Below are 20,239 nucleotides of genomic sequence, written 5' to 3' on the forward strand. Positions count from 1 at the left end.
CTCTGTACCAGGTGAGCTCCAAAACTAAACACAAGCCTAGCTGTGGGTGAATGACTGGGAAGAGGGGATTTGCAGGAGAAAAAAAACTGAGCTCTGCGGGCAAGTTCTTCTAATTGTCCCGTGAGTCATAAGTTAAAAGTGGTTTAAAGCAACACAGAGAATTTTAAATAATTTTTTTGCTGCCCTGTTAAAGGCAGTGCCGTATCTAAACTTAGATCATTATCTCATCATGTCTTGATTGTTGGCATTAAATCTGATCCCATCCATACAAAGCCAATCAGTGTGTTTGGTAAAAGGTCCTGTGTGCTGGAAACATTACTTGGAAGAAGACTGCATTGTTCAGCAATCTTTAGCCTCTGCTTAAAAGTATCAGGACAGAAAGATTTGTATTGGGGGACTGAAGGGATATAACTGAGGCTTATGACATTTTGAAGTGTCTCAAGAGATTGAATCTATATCTTCTCTCAAAATCGTTGGACTTAGGGCTCTTCAATCAAATTGATGGGTAAAGCAAAGAGAAACAATTTATCATGTACCCCTTCATTAATTTGTGAATTTAAGTGCCACAGTTTGCTATGGGCAGTAACATAATTAAGGTGGGCTTATCACTGGCTTTTAGCTGTGATTGATAGAAATGCATCTTCAGAACCAGGAATCCTCCGATTCACCAGAGGAAAAAACTATCAAAAGGGATTCATTTTGTGGCCTGGAAACTCACTTCTTTGCGGTATACCTGATCACCATTTACATTTTTTAAAAAGACTGAAATGGTTGGTTGAATAATAATTTAAAATAGGATAATGTGGTCATCATAGGAATGTGCAGTCCTTGTGAACACATGGAGGATTTGTTGAAGTGAATGGTAATTTCAGTTTAGTAGCCCTAAATGTTTGAGATGGTGCTCTCTTCTCTTAGTGTGTCCTTTGCCTCTTCTGTGCCTGTGTCTGACTGATGAAACTTACAGTGACTTTATTTAACCCTTAGTACCATGTTTCCCCGAAAATAAGACAGGGTCTTATATTAATTTTTCCACCAAAAGATGCATTAGGGCTTATTTTCGGGGGATGTCTTACATTCGGGGAAATACGGTACCTTCACAATTCATTAAGGCGGGCTCCCAGCAATCCGTGATGCAAGCCGCATCCTCATTGGCAGGGCATTGTCTGTGATTTGTGATCTGTAACTATACTGGTAGGGCTTATTTTTGGAGTAGGGCTTATATTTCAAGCATTCTCCAAAAATCCTGAAAAATCATGATAGGGCTTATTTTCGGGGTAGGTCTTGTTTTCAGGGAAACACGGTAGCAGCTTGCTCGGTTAGAATCATATTGGTATTGCAGTGTCCATTTGGTCATCAAACTGGCAGCTTCTTCTCATGGTAAAACATCTCATTCTAGGTAGGGTTAGAAAAATCAGTTTCAACAGTCATAGTTCTGTTTTCATGGGTCATCATGTAAAAAAGAAACAGAGATCTCCTTTCCTTGATTTCTGTTTTTAAAAGAATATGGAAGTGATTGAAAGACCCCTTCTGCACATATAGAATAATGCACTTCCAATCCATTTTCAAAGCACTTTGCAGCTGGATTTTACTGTGCGGAGTAGCAAAATCCACTTTCAAACAATTGTGAAAGTGAATTCAAAGTGCATTATTCTGCACTTGCAGAAGGGGCCAAAAAGTGAAGCTGGGCTTCCTAAGGCATTAACTCTTCATGGCAGTAAAGGTGTGTTTGTAACTGGGCTTCAGTGTTCTTGGACCAAACTTTGATGATCTCTCCATCCTGCAGGTTATGAATAAAAATGATAATTGTGTAGTTCCACCCATCCTGGGAATCCTTTTCTGTATGCCGTGCTTGCTGTCCTCCTCCGACAGTGGCCCCGATGAAAAATGGGAAATTGGATCATATGCAGAGTGCTTTCGCCTTGTCATTACTGGATCTTCAACCCAAACCTGCTCATCTTAAATTTACTGGACAGAGTTTCCAAGGCTTGTCTGAGCCAAACGAGCTCTCATTTTTCAAAAATGGAAAACTAACCTCAATGACTCTTCAGATGAAATGCTCATTCAAACACTTTTGAGACCCGTAGTTCCCCAAAGCCTTGGACTTTATGCAAACACATTCCGCATACTTGAAGCACCAGCATATGGAGACAAGAGCCCTTCTTACCCCACTTAAAGCTTGCCATGGGTTGCTGCAGTTTATAAATTTGCCACCCACCTATCCAGCTATGGCAGTGAGTTATGTGAGCAAATTACTCAGCAGGTTGCTGTAATAACACATCCCTTGTAAATGAGTTGTAAAATTTTCCCTGGGTCATGAATTCCAGTAAGCAGACAACTTCCGCAGCTCCTTTACTTCAGTATGTCTGTGGTGCTGCCTTCATCTATAAAGGCAGTCTCCCTGTATCCTCCCACCGAATCTGGTTTCTATCAGGGATTGGTTTCAGATACAGACCCTGGTCATTGCTATAAAAATCTGACTGTGCAGTAGCACTGGGTGGTTTGCTGTACATGTGTTTATTTTATAGAGCCATACCGCCTATGAAGCCAGTCCATAAAATTTTAATCCCTCTGCTGACAGTTTCAGTCTAGTTGACAGATAAATAGAGAAGAAGGGGGAAGGAAGCCTTCTGAGGAACATTAAAACTCCCACCATCCACACATTTTCCTTCTTACCAGCCCCGAGAGACTTGCTGGTTCGCAGTTGAAGCATGCAAATACGATGGCATCTGGTAGCTGGCACAAAATTTGGGTGTCTTTTGTAATCCATTTAGACCAGAAATTATGGTGCAGTGTTTAGAGTAGCAGATGAGGATTTGGAAGACCATACTGTAAATCCCCACTGGGAAGCTCATTGGCAGACTTTTGGCCAGACACTCTCAGTCTATCCTACCTCACAAGACTGCTGCATAGATAAAAAGGAAGAGCGGAGAACCCTGTGTAGCACCCTGAGCTGCTTGGAGAAAAGGCAGGATAAAAATGTGACAGATTGTGACTATTGTGAAGTCTTGTCTCTTTTTGACTTCTTCCAACAAAATACGCGGAAGAATACATTTTTCACTGTATTAAAAGCCTCTTAACCCCATGGAAAGGCAGGATATAAATATTTTAATTAAATAAAATACGTGGTTGTGTTTTTAAAGAACACTGAACCGAAAGAGGATCAGGTAAATATGAAAAACATTGTTTGCACGTGCAGTGTCTGAGGACTCAGGCAGCCCTCCTGGAAGTATTAGAGAGTCTGTGCAAAGAGGCCATAAATGTTCAGTCTGCAAGCTGCATGTGCCTCCTTTTGAGGAGCAAAGGCTGGTGGGGCAAGCAGAACTCACTCCTCAGCAGAAAAACCTAGACCCATGCCCACTTGCAAGTACATCTGTTGTAGTCAGAAACTGTAGGCATTACATCCATGTATGTATTATTCTACAGGGATAGATGGCACCCTTGAACATCACTCAGGTTTGAAATGCCTTTTCAAAATTTAAAATATTCGCATGCCCCTCTGTTAAAAATGCTCTCGAATCTGGAGAACCGGGCTTGATTCCCCACTCCTCCACATCAGCAGCGGACTCTAATTTGGGGAACCAGGTTTGTTGCCCCACTCCTCCACATGGGGAACCTTGGCCTCGTCATAGTTCCCTCAGAACTCTCTCAGCTTCACTTGCCTCACAAGGGTTCATTCCGCACATGCAGAATAATGCACTTTCAAACTGCTTTCAGTGCTCTTTGAAGCTGTGCGGAATAGCAAAATCCACTTGCAAACAGTTGTGAAAGTGGGTTGAAAACACATTATTTTGCGTGTGCGGAAGGGGCCAAGGTGTCTGTTGTGGGAAGGGGGAGGGAAGGAGTTTGTCAGCTGCTTTGGGACTCCTTATGGTTGAGAAAAACAGGGTATAAATCCAAACTCTTCTCTTCTTTAACCTGCAGTCATTAGAAGTCAGAGAAGCAGCAAGGTACCCCCAAAATGCTCTTTTCTTTCCTGTACCTTACCTGGAAAGAGCTCTTTAGTGGCTGTCTGCCTCTCCTGCCTTTTCTAAGGGCCAGTCTAGGAAATCTGGCTTTTTGTCTTGTGCACAGCTTGAACAGATCTCATTCAAGCCTAACAGTGTGACTGAATGAAATGTGATGTGGCTTCTCTGGAGCCTCTGTCTTATTGCCCTGGTGCGGTTTGCAAGATATAACTGGAGGGAAAAGCACTCGTCCCCACTCGAGTCACACCCTTTTTACCTGCCACCAAGCAGGACAAAATTACAATTATGGGAATAGCATTGGTTGACTTACGGGAACTGTCTGCAATTCTTGCTTAGAGCTTCTAACCTGAAATGTTGAATTGCATGTTTATATTACCCAAGTGGTTTCTTATCAGAGCTGGAAGCAATAATGAGAGAACAGATAACACGGAAGGTGAAATAAAACGAGCAGATTTGCCCACTGACTAATAGCCACGGTGCCAGTTTGAATGAAGAAAGCTGGCTGGGGCCTGAGTTTTGCTGAAAGGTAACCATTTGTGACTAAAACGTCATTAGTGGACATTTGTTTCTGGTAGGAATCTGTGTAATAGCTCTGTTGAAGGGCTGAATAAGGGGACAGAGGCTGACTAAACCTTACTGTAAGTAAAACAAGGTCTGTTCTTTGGTGGCTGAGTTTAAGCATGCCTGTGTTGCTCCCCTACTGTGGTGTAGTGGTTAAGAGCAAGTGTGCTGTAATCTGGAGGAACCAGGTTTGATTCCCTGCTCTGCCGCCTGAGCTGTGGAGGCTTATCTGGGGAATTCAGGTTAGCCTGTACACTCCAACTCACGCAGCTGGGTGACCTTGGGCTAGTCACAGCTCTTCTGAGTTCTCTCAGCCCCACCTACCTCATAGGGTGTTTGTTGTGAGGGGAGAAAGGGAAAGGAGATTTTAAGCCCCTTTGAGTCTCCTTGCAGGAGAGAAAGGGGGGATATAAATCCAACTCTTCTTCTTCTTCTTTCTCAAGGCAGGGAAGAGTGGCTGTGTCTCCAGTGTTGATGGGAACATGTGCCTAGGGTAGTGCTAGTGTTTATGTCTACATTAGTGTGGATTTGCCTTGTTGTGTGGATACTGAGAAAAAGGCATTGCTTCCTCAAGGAAAGACCAGTGCAGTCTGCTCATTTACTTCAGTCCTAACATCCTAGAAAAGCCTAGGGAAGGTTTTGCTGAAAAGGTATCATCAATACAGCCAAACTAGAATCTCACTTGTCTGGATTTTTTTTTAATTGAGAGCAGGTTTATTCATTAATTAATGCTTATTATTATTATAAAACAGTTATACACAGCAAACAAGATCAATATGCTGGATTTTGTATTACATCACACGTCGGACACTTCCCAAGCATCTAGGACTGTGTGATGTATCGACGAATAATGCGTGCAGAGCCGAGTAGGGTGGCCTTTTGCAGCTGACATATGGTGATTTTGTCAGCAGGTTTATTCATTAATTAATGCTTATTATTATTATTATTATTATTATTATTATTATTATTATTATTATTATTATTATTATTATTATTATTATTATTATTGATACAAAACAGTTATACACAGCAAACAAGATCAATATGCTGGATTTTGTATTACATCACACGCATCTAGGACTGTGTGATGTATCGACGAATAATGCGTGCAGAGCCGAGTAGGGTGGCCTTTTGCAGCTGACATATGGTGATTTTGTCAGCGCCAATTGTTTTTAAGTGCCGTTCAAGATCTTTAGGCACTGCACCCAGTGTGCCGATCACCACTGGGACCACCTGTACTGGTTTGTGCCAGAGTCTTTGTAGTTCAATCCTTAAATCCTTTCATTATCGTGTAAGTTTTTTCCAGTTAAGCTTCTCATCAATCCTGCTGTCACCAGAAATTGCAACATCAACTATCCACACTTTCTTTTTTTTTTCCTGTCAATCGTGAGGTCAGGAGTATTGTGTTCCAAAACTTTGTCAGTCTGAATCCGGAAGTCCCAGAGTAGTTTTCACAGCGTAATTCATTTTTTCAGTGACCTTTTCAGGTTTGTGATTCCACCCAGTTCTTTTGTCTACAGGCAGATGGTAGTTGTGGCACAAGTTCCAGTGAATCATCTGAGCAACGGTATTATGCCTCTGCTTTGTAGTCCGTCTATGCGCGATCTTCTTGCAGCAGCTAAGTATGTGATCTATTGTTTAGATCTGGGCTTCCCTTTGCAGAGTCTGCTGCACTTGGGATCTGTAGTTGACTTTTCAATTCTGGCTTTGATGGCGTTTGTTCGAATTGCTTGTTCTTGGGCTGCAAGAATCAAGCTCTCAGTCTCCTTTTTCAAAGTTCCATTTGTGAGCCACAACCAGGTTTTTTCCATTTGTGAGCCACAACCAGGTTTTTTCCTTGTCAATTTTGTCCTCAATTTTTTCTAGGAACTGTCCATGAAGAGCCCTTTTTTGCCAGTTTTCTCTTCTGCTTTGCAGTGTATTTTTACGGTATTCACTCTTTGTCTTTTGCAATTTGCAGTGTATTTTTACGGTATTCACTCTTTGTCTTTTGCACTTTGAGCAGTTTTCTGCTGTTGACTTCCATCAGTGTTGGTTCTTCACTGTTTTTCACATAATCTGCCAGTGCATGTTTCTCTTCTTCCACTTATAAAAAAACTTATTATTATTATTATTATTATTATTATTATTATTATTATTATTATTTATTTGCAGCCCACTTTTCTCCCTGACTGGGGACCCAGAGTGACTTTTCACATTGTTCTTCCTCCTCTACTTAATCCCCACAACAGCAACCCTGTGAGGGTAGGTTAGACTGAGAGATTGTGACAGGCCCAAGGTCATCTGCCAGGCTTCTGGGGTTGAGCAAGAGATTCAAATCCAGGATTCCCAGGTCCTAGTTCAATGCTCCAACCACCAACCACATCAATCTCAGGCTTTGAGGCCAGACATTGTCTTGTGAAAATTTCAAAGCCAGAAATGGGGTTCAGTAGTTTTTTCAGGCAACAGGGGCAGGTCCTTCATTCTTATGAACAGCAGAAGAATTCCGGATCATCTTCAAGGAGCTGGTATTAACCTTTAAGGCCCTTCGTGGCCTGGGGCCCTCATATCTGCGTGACCGTCTTACCCCATATGTCCCAAGCAGGCCTCTGTGATCTGCAGAGGCTAATCTACTGACAGTCCCCTGTCCCTCAATGATGCGGCTGGCCTCTACCCAGGCCAGGGCTTTTATGGACCTGGCCCCTGCCTGGTGGAACACTCTTCCATCTGCTGTTAGGGCCCTGCATAACCTTGGTGAGTTCTGCAGGGCCTGCAAAATTGAGTTGTTCCACTGGGCTTTTGGGGAGGCTGGCCGCGGATTGCCTGCCCCCTTCTGATGCCCCTGCACTAGATTCTATACCATTCCCGGCACTGCCCTGTGTTGCATCTATATTTTTGGCACTGCTGGTCCCCTCCCGGCCTTAGGATCGGACGCCATTGGTTAATAAGGGTTTTATGATAATGCTGCTATTGTGTTTTTAAGGGATTTTAATGTTCAGTGTTTATAACTTGAATTTTATTGTGCACTGTCTGTTATTGTACACCGCCCAGAACCCTTCGGGGGTTGGGCAGTTCACAAAAATCTTTAAAAAAACAAAACTCATTGAGGAAGGGCCATGGCTTTGTGGAAGAGCCAGAAGGCACCTGGTTCAGTCCCCAGTAGTTGAAAAAGGACCAAGTAGAAGATAACGCAAAAGGCCTATACTCAAGACCCTGAAGAGTCACTGCCAGTCTGAGTAGATAATAGTGACCATGATGGACCAGTGGTCTGATTCATTAGAAGATGGCATCATGTGTGTATATGTAGGCTGTCAGGCAGGGGGCTAGAGTTCAATGCACAAAGCTCCTGACAACATCATCTTCTGTTTGGCAGAATCTTGTGTTGCGGTTTTGAGAAAAGACATCTGCCAAAGACCTTTGAGATCTGTTGCAAATCCAAGCAGGCCACACCAGGCCCGGTGGTTTGATTTGAAATAAGGCAGTTTCATGCATCAAAGTAAGATTATGTCAACATTTACATATGTTTACAAAATAATTCAGCTTTTCTGGCAGGAGAATTTGAATCACTTGGAATTTTGAAATTCGCACAACTTTGGCTTTAAAAAGGATTTGAATGAAGGCTAAGGAAAAGGGGTTGACTAACAACAATAGACCTAGAAAGTGGTGTAGCAGATGGTAAAAAGTAGAAGTTCTATAGATACCTTCTGCAGAAGAGTTAAAAGAACATTAATTTTCATTAAAAATTACAAAGGTTTTGAGAGTTGGGGTGCTGTGTGGTTTCCGGGCTGTATGGCTGTGTTCTAGCAGCATTCTCTCCTGACATTTCGCCTGCATCTGTGGCTTCAGAGGATGCCAGCCACAGATACAGGCTAAACGTCAGGAGAGAATGCTGCTAGAACACGGCCATACAGCCCGGAACCCACACAGCACCCCAGTGATTCCGGCCATGAAAGCCTTCAACAATGTTTTGAGAGTTGCCATAAAATCAATAAGCATAAAGCTGAGTTTTTAATCTGCAAATCAAGTGAAAGAAACATGTAGATTTCAGTCACTTGTCTTGGAAGACCAAAAGCTACGTTGCACTTTGGAGGTTGATTTGTTGTGACTTTAGTACATGGGACATTGAAAATAAGTGTTTTCAGGAAACAGCCCCCAAAAGTGATTTTTGTATTCCTTTTAACATGTTGCTCCTACCTAGCCATGTAAATATTAAACATGCATGTTTCTGATCCTCTGAGCCTTCCAACATGAGAATTGGTCCCCTCTACTGCTTGGTCTTTTCTGCTGGGTTAGCAAATTCAGTGGTGTGTGCTAATTAATGGCATGACTGAATGTTGCATTCTCGGTTGATGGTCACACCAGAGTGTATTACATCTGACTTTAATTAACTAAAAATCAAAGCTCTACATCAAGGAAGCCACAGCCTTGTGTGTTCATTCTGTTGTCTCCCCAGTTGCTCGGTGAAACACAAAATACCAGCCACAGATTGGGGCCTCTGTGATCCCTTGCTGCATTTTGGAGGGGGCAGCAGTAGGGCTAGTTGCTTTTTTGTAGCAGAATCTTACGCTGTCCTTGTTTCTGTCAAAGCATCTCCTCCCATATCCGCTTTTTACATTTTCTTTATTTCACTAGTGTTCGAGCCACGTTTGTCAGTTTTCTTTTCTGTGTGTCAATTTGCAGCCATTGGCTCTCTTTGCCTTTCTGTGTCTCCCTTTCTCTTGCTGTGCCCTACTTCTTACAAACGCTGCAAAATACTTCGGGCTGCAGGTGGGCTTTGACGTGATGGAATGTTCATTACAAAAATTTCCTCTGTATCGAAGAAAAGATCAGGTAGTAGCAGCATAGCTTTTTTTCCCCTGCAGCTTTAAAAAAATGGTCAGGCAGGTGAGCCTACAACAGCAGTCTTAGGGGACCCAGTCAGGTAAAGGATTTACTGCCTCACCTGCCATTTGCTGTGTGTGAAGAAGAGCAAGCCTATACAACTACCTGTCTACTGAGCCACTCTCCCTTACACACATGGAACTAAACTGGCTGTTGGGGGTTTTCCAGGCTGTGTAGCCATGGTCTGGTAGTTTCTGCATCTTGACAATCTGCAGCCTGACTGTGGTGTAATATGCAGAGGCATACCCAGAGAAAATGGCACCTGGGGCAACACCTGCCCAAGCACCCCTGCGCCCCACTTCAGGAGCAGCCTTGCTGGGAGCCTGCTGCCCTGCCCTGCTGCCCCGGAGGAGGAGCAGCCAGGCCAGGAGCCTGCTGCCCCAGGCCAAGGGACACCCCGCGGGGCCACAGCAGGCTCCCAACCCAGCGGCTCCTTCAGGTCACGAGGGGGGCACAATTTTGTCCCCCGCATGTGACCTAAGAGATAGTGCCCCAGGATCAATTGACCCCCATGTTCCTCTGGCAGATACGCCCCTGGTAATATGTCATTGCTTTTCAGTATGTGGTGGTTTGTAGGATTTATTTTTTCATTTTTACAGCATTCTCACTGGGGTTTCCAGTCGTCCCCCCCACTTCCTATGATGTGAAATGAGGTGGGGCAGAACTTGCTACAAGAGAAGGCTGCAGTTTTAGCAAGCAGGACACACCAACCGCCTAATGAGGGTTTGTCTCTGGTGTGTTTGTCTGACAGAAGGGATGCTTCTGGCCGTGCAGGTTTTGCTATCCTCAGGAGAGAGTTTTCCCAGGCTGTTCTCTGAATTCTGTTGCTGGCTGTGTGTTTTTGGTTTATACTGCATGTTGTGGGCAGGCAACCTTGTTGACATAATCTGAAATTGTTTCTTCATAAAAGGCTGCAAAAGCACCGTGCTGTGGTTTCAGCCATTTCAAATTCAAGAGGATTCCCTCTGCTGTCGCAATTTTTATTTTATTTTTTCCTTTTCTCAGAAAGCCCAAGAGAAAGAGCCTCCCAGCACTAAGCCTTTTTTCTGTGACCCTCTTTGTTTGGTACTGCAGTGATTGAGTATCTCCATCCCCTCATCTTTTCCAGAGCAGCTGCATTTGGCAAGGAATGTTTGCCCCTCTCCTACACACACCCCCCCCTCCAGTTCCTGCTGCAAAGATGTTTCTTGATTAATCCCACCAAAGAGATTGTTTGGTAGCCTCAAGGCAGCTATGCAAAAAAACCTTTGCTGTTTCCAGGGGGAAGTCTGATTATGGCGCTATTCACCTAGCTAGCAGGAAACCTGGAAGAAATGACTGCCTTTAGATGTCATGGTGACCAACACCCTTAGAAAAATGGAGTGCATTTGGAACACTAACCAATTTATTGTGGCATAAGCTTTTGGGAAGTAGAATTTGCATCTTCAGATGCAGTAATAAGTCTGATAATCTTTAAGGTGCTACATGACTCCTCCAATGCTCAGCTGACGTAGTTGCCATCCCAAAGCTTTTACAGTTGATTAAAGTAGTAGGTAGAAAAACTGGACAGTCAAAGAAGAGAAGAAGAAAGACGGTATTGCCCCTGTCTACTAACTGGGTCCACCAAATCTACCCCTTTCCAATTTTTTGTGCATATTCAGGACTTGTGGCTTTTTCTTGAGATTGTGGTTTTTCATTTTCTTTTGGAACAGATTGGAAAAGGCAGCACTTTTAGCCGCTCGCTTTCCAGACTCTGCAGAAATCATCTCTAGGGGCGAATACCCCTTCCTTCCACCCATCAAAACTGAAGGAGAAACTTCTTGCAGTGGGAACTCAAGATGCGTAGTTTGGCCCTAAAAACAAGCACCTGGGGACAGGGCTGGTCAGAATCGGGGAGGAAAGGGAGGGTCCAGTGGTGGGATCCAAAAATTTTAGTAACAGGTTCCCATGGTGGTGGGATTCAAACTGTGGCGTAGCGCCAGTGGGGCTGGGTGGGATACGACGGGAGCATGGGTGGGCATTCTGGGGGCGGAGCATTCCTGGGCGGGGCTGTGGCAAGGTCCTTGGGCGGGAAACGAATGCACGCAGGCGCAGGCTGCCACGCATGCCGGTGCACCTCCTGCTAAACTGCTTCAAGTTCTGTGCGCTACTGCTGAGAGGAGGGGTGTAACTAAGGCAAAAATCACGTGGCAAAATCACCAATTAGTAACCCCCTCTCGGGAACCTTTGAGGAAGGAGGCACACACAAATAATTAGTAACCTACTCTCGGGAACCTGTGAGAACCTGCTGGATCTCACCTCTGGGAGGGTCTTCCTGTACTGCTTCCTGAATTGGAAATCCCCCCCTATCCCTGGCTTCTTACAGCCCCAGTATAGAGGAAAAAAGAAGATATCTTTCGAACAGCTTATGGAGAGGCATCTTCAGTCCGGGAGAAAATACTGGGGTGGGTGGGTGTGTGTGCCTCCTTCCTCAAAGCCACCGTGCTGTTCCAGATGTGCGATCCCCGCAGTTGCTTGCAGGCCTTTCAGTTGCATTTGTGAAAGTCTGGCATTGCACATAGATGGCCCTTAGCTCTAGGTTTTCAGCCCTGAATGAAACTCAAAACAAGAAACATTCAGTATTTTGGAATCTATGGTGATAAAGCTCTTAATTTGTAATGAAATTCTCAAGCCTAACACTGCGGCCCTTGCAAGTCGAAGGTTTTCAAGTATGTGAAATTAAAGCTGAGGCCTATTTGGGGAAGGGGGGGATTCCAGTTTGCTTGGTCCTGTTTTTATTTCTGCTTCAGCAAAGGAAAAACCCCTGCGAAAGCCCCCACATTCCCAACGCAAAGGGGTGGAAACCGCTCTCAATCACAATAGCGAGGGCCATGGCGCCTCATTCGTCGGCTAATCCTTTCGAATAATAGGCTTGGAACTGCTGTATGAAACTATTTTGCTAAAGTTGGAGGAGGATTCCACAGCCCAATTAAAGGATTAGAATTGAGAGCCATTCACATACTCTTAAGTACGTGAATGTAAGAACCTGGTGCGGGACCGAGAGAAATCAGTGTTCCTTTTAATGCTGTAATACACCAGCATTATCTTGGCCCAAGGGCTGGCTTTTTGAGAAGGAAGTCTTTTGTTCCATATTGTGCATTGTGGCTGCTCCGTAAGTGTGTTTTTCCAGCTTTTATCCCTCAGCGTGCGCAACATGCTCTGCGGCTAGATGTAACGGCTTTAGACAGCTAGTTATGGTTTTCGTTCATTCACTTAGGTGGAAGGTACCAAAAGGCTGTCTGCATCGTCCTTCAGATGCAGGCAGGGCTTCCTTCAGATCCCCACAAGACAACCTGGGCACCATATGTCACAAGCAGAGAACGGCAGTGCCACAGAGATTGCCTAAAGGCAGCTCACGCATTAAACCACAAATTGCAGGAGAAAAGCTGCAAAGGAAAAGTTGTGTGGCCATTTAAACTGGGGAAGGTTCCCAACTCAGTGATCTGTCGTCCCTTAAGCACCAGCAAAGTCCTTTTGACCAACTGTAGTTTTATTGGTTCACCTTTACGCTTTATGTGCTGCCTGTCCTTCATCATCAGTTATTGTTGCCCATTACCCACCTACCCTGTCCTACATGACCAGTTGTTGGTGCCCACTTCCCAGTGCCCACCCAACCATTGTCTCAAGCAATGAAAACAAAGCAGAAAGCGGGAGAGGGGACCTCGTAGGAATTTTTAAAGAACTGTGTTCAGTGTAGTATAGTGGTTAAGAGCAGGTGGATTCTAATCTAGAGAACCAGGTGTGATTCCCCACTCCTCCACCTGAGTGGCAGAGACTTATCTGGTGAACCAGATGTGTTTCCGCACTCCTGCATTCCTGCTGAGTTACCTTGGCCTAATCCAGGGGTCTGCAACCTGCGGCTCTCTAGATGTTCATGGACTACAATTCCCATCAGCCCCTGCTTGCAGAGGCTGATGGGATTTGTAGTCCATGAACATCTGGAGAGCTGCAGGTTGCAGACCCCTGGACTAGTCACAGTTCTTTGGAACTCTCTCAGCCCCACCTACCTCACAAGGTGTCTGTTAAGGGGACAGGAAGGGAAAGGAGTCTAAGCCACATTGAGTATCCTGACAGGAGAGGAAGGTGGGATATAAATCCAAACTCTTCCTCTTCTTCAAAAATTCCTATGTGTTTTGGCTGCTGCTTTGTCATGGGATCTGTAAGGCAACCGTCTTTCAGAAGCTTCCAGCCGTAATAAGCTGTAGAACGGATGGCCACTGGCCAGACCCCCCCTCCTTTCTTCTCTGTTTTGATTCTACATTGATGCAGCCCTCTATTTTGCACTCAGGCAGTGGACACCCATCTCATACTGCCCACCCTTGGACTGATATTTCAGCCAGCCCTCCAGTTCTGAATTGTGCATTGGTTTTCTCTCTACTTATGGCTCCATGTACACATTACAAAGTGCTCGTGTTTGTTGATGAACAATTAGAGGGCTTTGCCAGGGGATCTGTAAGGCAACCACTGGGAGGTTTTGCTTCCCAGATGCATCCCATCTGTCTGTTCTTTGCGACCACTGCACACAAGGAGAAGCAGCTGTAGCCTCCCCACCACCACACTGCATTCATGTTCACAGACTGCCCTGAGGAGCACCATGTAAGTAACCTGAGCTACACCTGGCAAATGCCTCTTCGAGAGCCTGGAGACTTTTCCATTTCTGTTTCTAAACCAGGACTGCCTCTGACACTAAAGAGCTGGTCTTTCTGCCTTCAGCCCTGTGGTTTGTTTTCTCTTTTCCTTGGCATGTACCTAGACCCTGACCTTACTGGCAAAAGCGATTGAAACATTTGTTCTGCTTTCTGTATAGAGTCTTTGAAACAGCTCAGATGTACTCAAAACTGGAAGCAAACTCTCTTTGGCTTGGGGGGAAAAAAGCTTTCTTTTTTGTGTGTGTTTGTTGCAGAAAAGACAGCTGATGACGATGTGCAGAAGTCTGATATCTCTTCCAGCAGCCAAGGAGTGATCGAAAAGGAATCCCTGGGGCCTCTCCTTCTGGAGGTACGTGCAGAAGGGGCGGCTGCTCCACGTAGTCTGGAAGGCTGCACTTTCCTGTATTTCTAACACTGTGACCTTTTCAATAGCCAGAAGCGTTTTTCTTTTTAATACTAGCTGGGGAGCAGAAATCAAAACTCCTGAAACAGGTCATCGTGGAACCCCAGTCTTTGGAAAGTAGAGAAAATAGGTTAGGAAAAATCTGTGAGGCAAATGAATTCAGTATATCCAATCGTGTATCAAATCTAGATACGGCAAAATATGGCCTCTGAATGCCGTTGTTGTATAAGTCCTGTTTGTAAATCCCAACATTCAAAGCCAGTTGAACCTCTGAATACCAGTGCCAGAAATCGACATGAAGGGATGACCTCTTCCTCTATGCCAGGAGTCTGCAACCTGCGGTTCTCCAGATGTTCATGGACTATAAATCCCATCAGCCCCTGCCAGCATGGCCAATTGGCCATACTGGCAGGAGCTGATGGGAATTGTAGTCCATGAACATCTGGAGAACCGCAGGTTGCAGACCCCTTCTCTATGCCCTGTTTGGTACCCCACTCAATATAACTGGTTCTCTTACCAGTCTTGAACATCCCCAATCAAAATTCCTGAGGTCCTACAGCTTCCAAACTACAGCTTCCAAACCTACAGCTTCCAAACTACGGCTTCCAAACCTACAGCTTCCAAACCACCTGAGGTCCTACAGCTTCCAAACCACATTTCAAATTCTGCATTGCATATAGCAGGGGTAGGGAACCTTTAACACTCAAAGAGCCATTTGGACCCGTTTTCCACGGGAAAAGAAAACATTTGGAGCCGCAAATAATTTTTGACATTTAAAATAAAGATAACACTATATATGTTGGGGGTTTTTTTTACCTTTTACTCCGCTCATTCTGAGAAGCGCATGGATGCGCCCGGCGGGCAAGGATGAAGCCGGCGGCTCGGCCTCGCCAGCCGCCAGGAAAGCGCCCGCCCCGCTCCAACGGGGCGGGCGAGAGGGGAAGCCCATGGCGCAGCCCAGCCGACAGCGAGCAGTTGGTGCGCACGCCCTACTGCGTGCAGGGCGGACAAGGATGGGGCCGGCGGCTTGGCTTGTGGAGCCGCAGTGCAAGGGCAGAAGAGCCGCATGCGGCTCTTGAGCCGCAGGTTCCCTACCCCTGGCATATAGAGACTGGCCTAATATCAGCACAGGCAAAATTATGGACACTCACTATACAATATTGGCTCAAACTATGCTATTGCCAGAAGGGCCTCGCAAGACTCGTCCTGATTGATACATTTACAGCCCTGTGGCTCAGAGCAATATTACGGCAATTATCATACTACGGACTTTCTCAACAACTAGTTACAAGTATGAGCTATGACAGAGCTAGGGATCTTGTTAAACATAGGTTAATAGATGTTGAGAGGCAACACGACCTTAACAAACTTAAAAATCCTAACTTCAGTAAAACAATGCTGAACAGATTTTCTATAATGCCCTATCTTACGTCTTTGTCTAATGTTTATTATCGCAGAGCCTACAGCCTACTACGCTATAATGCCCTTTCACCTTATTATAATAATGGGATCTATAACAAAACACCCAAAGAGGGTAGAATCTGCAGCTGTCAAGTAGGAGGTGTTGAAAATTCAGAACATATATTATTTGAATGCTCATTTTATGATGAGATTCGTGGGATGCTTCTCCCTTGTGACCAGGCAAACTCCCTTTCGAGTAAGAAAGAAAGGATTAAAATATTGTTATCTGATACTAATAACAATCTATCGTATTCTGTGGCCAAGATTGCCTGGATATCTAGCAAAATCAGGAAGGCCCGACAGAGTGCCACTGGCACTGCCAGCTAACTTCTATTCACCAATCATTATTAGCCGGACACACCACTTATTAGTCAGAACTTATGTCTTGAATCTTCCAATGCCTATCATATGCATTTTCTATCTGTTTTAACCTATATTTTTTGTAACTTCTGCAATTTTATGATTTTAATTTTTTGTACTTTGTTGGTCAATGACTGTAAATAAAACTGATTGATTGATTGATCTATGCCCTGTTGTTGGCCTTCCAGAGGAACTGGTTGGCCTGTTTGTGAAACAGGATGCTGGCCTAGATAGACCTCTGGTCTGATCCAGCATACCAAGGCTCTTCTTAGGTCCTTTTCTTTTAGAAATGGCTGCTCTAGAGGAGGGAGACGGTTTTTATTGTTATTGTAAAGGGAGCTAGGAACCTGTAGGCACATTAACACAACATCTGTCTCAGATAAATTTGTACAGCACATTAATAAAACTAGAATTATTAACCAAATGGGAAATTTAGCATGGCTTCTGCAAGGGGCCCTCCTCCAAACTGTTGATAGTGTCAACAGGCTTGTGACAAGTCTGCTAATAAGCATTTTGAAGAGTTTCCAGATATCTAAAAGTATATCCATGCACAGTTGTCACCTATCTGCCATAAGTCAAATGTTTGCAAGGTTGTAAAGTCATCAATCCATTGGATTATGGATGGTAGGCATTTTATCTCTGCAGTGTTGTAATAGAAGTTTTTTAGTGGCTGGAATGACATGAAGGATCCATCAATTCGCCACTAAGAGACTGACAAATAGTTTAAAAATAAGCATCCTCAACATGTCCTATTTTCTGTTTCTCTTATGTTTGAGGTTTATAATTATTTAAAAGTATATAACAAAAACGAGCTATTGATAAAATCCTTTGTTAAATTTCCCTGAATAAATTTAGTGATGGTGTAAATTTCCCTGAATAAATTTAGTTATGATGTAAGTACTCAGGCCATCTAAGAAATCTCTTAATTGGTTAAAGAACAGCAAACAATGTATAGGAATAATCAGATTTCACAATGGCGGTACAATTCTTCCAAGGGTTTGTACAACTCATACTGCTATTAATAAAAGTCATGGAGTCACAGGTGAATAGCGAGGTAGCTAAGCTTGTGGATAGCACCAAATTAAAACAAATTGCAAAGAGTTCTAAAAAGATGTGTCAAAACTAGGTAAATAGCTAACAAAATGTCAAATAATTTTAAATCATGTACACTGGTGCAAAAAAAAATTAGTGCCAACTTCACGTTTACACTGTTGGGACCTAAACTGGCTGAGACTTCTATTGAAAGAAAACTTGGAGTTTGGTGGACAGTTAATGGAAAACACCTACTTACGGTGTGGAGGTGATGATCCCTACAATAACCCTGTGGAGGTAGGTTAGGCTGAGAAAGATCGACTGGCCAAACATCACCCAGCGAGTTTCACTTCTGAGTGGGAATTTGAACGTGATCTGGAGAACCAGGTTTGATTCCTCACTCCTCCATATGAAGAGGAAGAAGAGTTTGGATTTATAACTCATTTTCTCAAGGAGTCTTGAAGCTGTTTGCAAACACTTTTCCTTCCTCTCCCCACAACAAACACCAGGTGAGGTAGGTGGGTCTGAGAGAGTTCTGTGAGAACTGTGACTAACCCAAGGTCACTCAACAGGCTTCTTGTAAAGAGAGGGGAAACAAAGCCAGTTCAGCAGATTAGAATCTGTTGCTCTTGTGGCAGAGTAGGGAATGAAACCCAGTTCTCTAGATTAGAGTCCACTGCTGATAACCACTGCACCATGCAAGGCTCTGAAGCCTGCTGGGTGATCTTAAGTCAATCACAGTTCTCTCAGCCCATGCAGAGGCAGGCAGTGGCAAACCACCTCTGAAGATATCTCGCCTTGAAAACCCGATATGGTCACCATCAGTCAGCTGGAATTTAATGGCGCTTTCTACCAACACTACACAGTCCTAGTGTGACCACCTACTGAAATTATTTGGCAGTAGATGGAAGACAAAGTATTTCCTCCCTAACCTTTACCTCTCTCAGATTCTTATAGACAGTTTTTCATATCTGTGTCCTGTTCCATACTTTGATTCGGCAGAGCTGATCATTGGTCCCAATTAAACAATAGTCTCCGCTCCTAGTTGGAACAATGTTTTGGATCACTACCACCAAGTCGGTGCTCCTTCTGTGATCATCATCTGAATAATCTGTCATCTCCTTTGTCCTCTCTCCAGCCCACCCCCTTTATGGGCCCTAATTATATGTCCCAGGATTATGGTGCCGCCATGGATTACTGGCAGACTACAATAGAGATTAATGCAATGGTGAACAGCATGGAAAGAGTGGACAGTAATTATTCTTCCTTTCTCTGACAATACTCTGATTCAAAGATCACTCAGTGACATAGATGGGGTGATTAATTCCAGACAAACAAAAGAAAGTACTTTTTCCACACATTGAATAATTAACCTTTGGGATTTGCTGTCACAAATCATGTTGATAGCCACTGACATAGATGGATTTAAAATGAGATTTGACAAATTCATAGAGAATAAATCTGCTAGTAATAATACCTAATGCTTCCAGAATCAGAAGCAGGAGAGCCAGCATGGTATAGTGGTTATGGACAGTAGACTCTAATCTGGAGAACTAGGTTTGATTCCCCACTTCTCCCCATGAGCAACAGACTCTAATCTGGGGAACGAGGTTTGTTTCCCCAATCCTCCACATGAAGCCTGTTGGGTGACCTAGGGCCAGGCCACAATTCTCTCTAAACTCAGACTTATCTACCTCACTGTTTGGCTGTTGTGGGGAGAGGAAGGGAAAGGGGTTTTTAAGCTGCCTTGAGTCTCCTCACAGGAGAGAATGGCAGGGTATCAATCCAAGCTCTTCTTCATTGTGTCTTGGCCAGGCAGGTAAGGCGGCCACTATCACACAACTCACTTGGCAATGCTTCAGCCAAGCCATATTCTGCTCGTGACCTGCCTGGACCTCTCTTTTTAGGATGTTGGAGCCCCTTCCGGGGGCATTTTGGCCTCCTGCTATGCCTTTGGAAGTGGCTGATCCCATCCCCAGTATGCACAGGTTTTTGCGTTGATCCCAGGAACAGTTCCTTTTTTGCCTTCTTCTCTTCTTTCCTTTCTCTGCTCCTTGGGAAGTTGTGCATTTATCCTCTCCAGTGCTCAAGAGCACAGCATTGATATTTTAAAGACCTGCATTTTCTGCCTCCCATTTTGAGGAGGTGTGGATATTGGTAAGCACAGCAGATTCCCAGAAAACTCAGTGGTACCCCCCTCGCAGACTAATCATGTCAAAATTGTCTTCTGGAAAAGCCCAAGGGGCCATTACTTTGTTGGCTCTGTGATCCGTGAATCCTGCTTGCCTGCCTCTCTTTTCAAAACCAGTTTTCTTTCTTTTATTACACTCCAATTTAGGATACTCGGGAGACAGGCAGGGGCCCTGCTCCTAATTTCCGGAAATGGATTATTCAGTACCAGTTGCATGCTGGTTAGGCATCAGGCTGGCTGTGTTAAATGGAACGGTGATTGATTTACACCTGATACTGTCGGTTAGCTGCTGATTCACCGTGTTCCCTTTGCCCGCTTCATATCCTGCCTAACTTATTCATGGTGCTGTTTTCTAAATACTTTAAAACACATGGTGTGGGCTTTTCACTGTGGGACTAAAAGAGGTGCTGAAACAGGCAGAAAGTTGAGAGGAAAGAGGTCTCTTTCTCTGTCACTCACGCAGAGGAACCTGCGTGAGCCTTTGCAAGCCCCATTTTTCCACCAGGAGGTGTGGTGCAGAAGCTGTTGGTTGCTTAGCAACAGGCAACAGCTTGTGACTAAGGGAAATGAGAGGTCATCGGCCAGTGGCAGTCATGGTGTGAGGTGTATGGTGGGGGGCAGCGTTCAGCTTTAGTTTAATTTGAAATTGCTTCCTGTTTCCAGCAGCTAATGCAGAATGGAGAAAACACAATTCCATAAAACGTACTCAATGAAAAATAAAGAGTGAGAAGCCAAGGAA

General features: G+C 44.3%; 1 protein-coding gene across 9 annotated transcripts in view; it reads left to right on the forward strand.

Annotated features, from left to right (window-relative positions):
• The window catches only part of NCOA1 (nuclear receptor coactivator 1), a 353,900-nt gene that overhangs the window by 265,711 nt on the left and 67,950 nt on the right, over window positions 1-20,239 (forward strand). For all 9 annotated transcript variants that reach the window (XM_048516939.1, XM_048516949.1, XM_048516888.1 and 6 more), the window contains one exon: window positions 14,308-14,402. In XM_048516939.1, coding sequence (XP_048372896.1) covers window positions 14,308-14,402 — 95 coding nt within the window. The remainder of the gene's footprint in view (window positions 1-14,307; window positions 14,403-20,239) is intronic.

The sequence above is a fragment of the Sphaerodactylus townsendi genome, linkage group LG01, assembly GCF_021028975.2.
Source record: "Sphaerodactylus townsendi isolate TG3544 linkage group LG01, MPM_Stown_v2.3, whole genome shotgun sequence".
Taxonomy (NCBI): domain Eukaryota; kingdom Metazoa; phylum Chordata; class Lepidosauria; order Squamata; family Sphaerodactylidae; genus Sphaerodactylus; species Sphaerodactylus townsendi.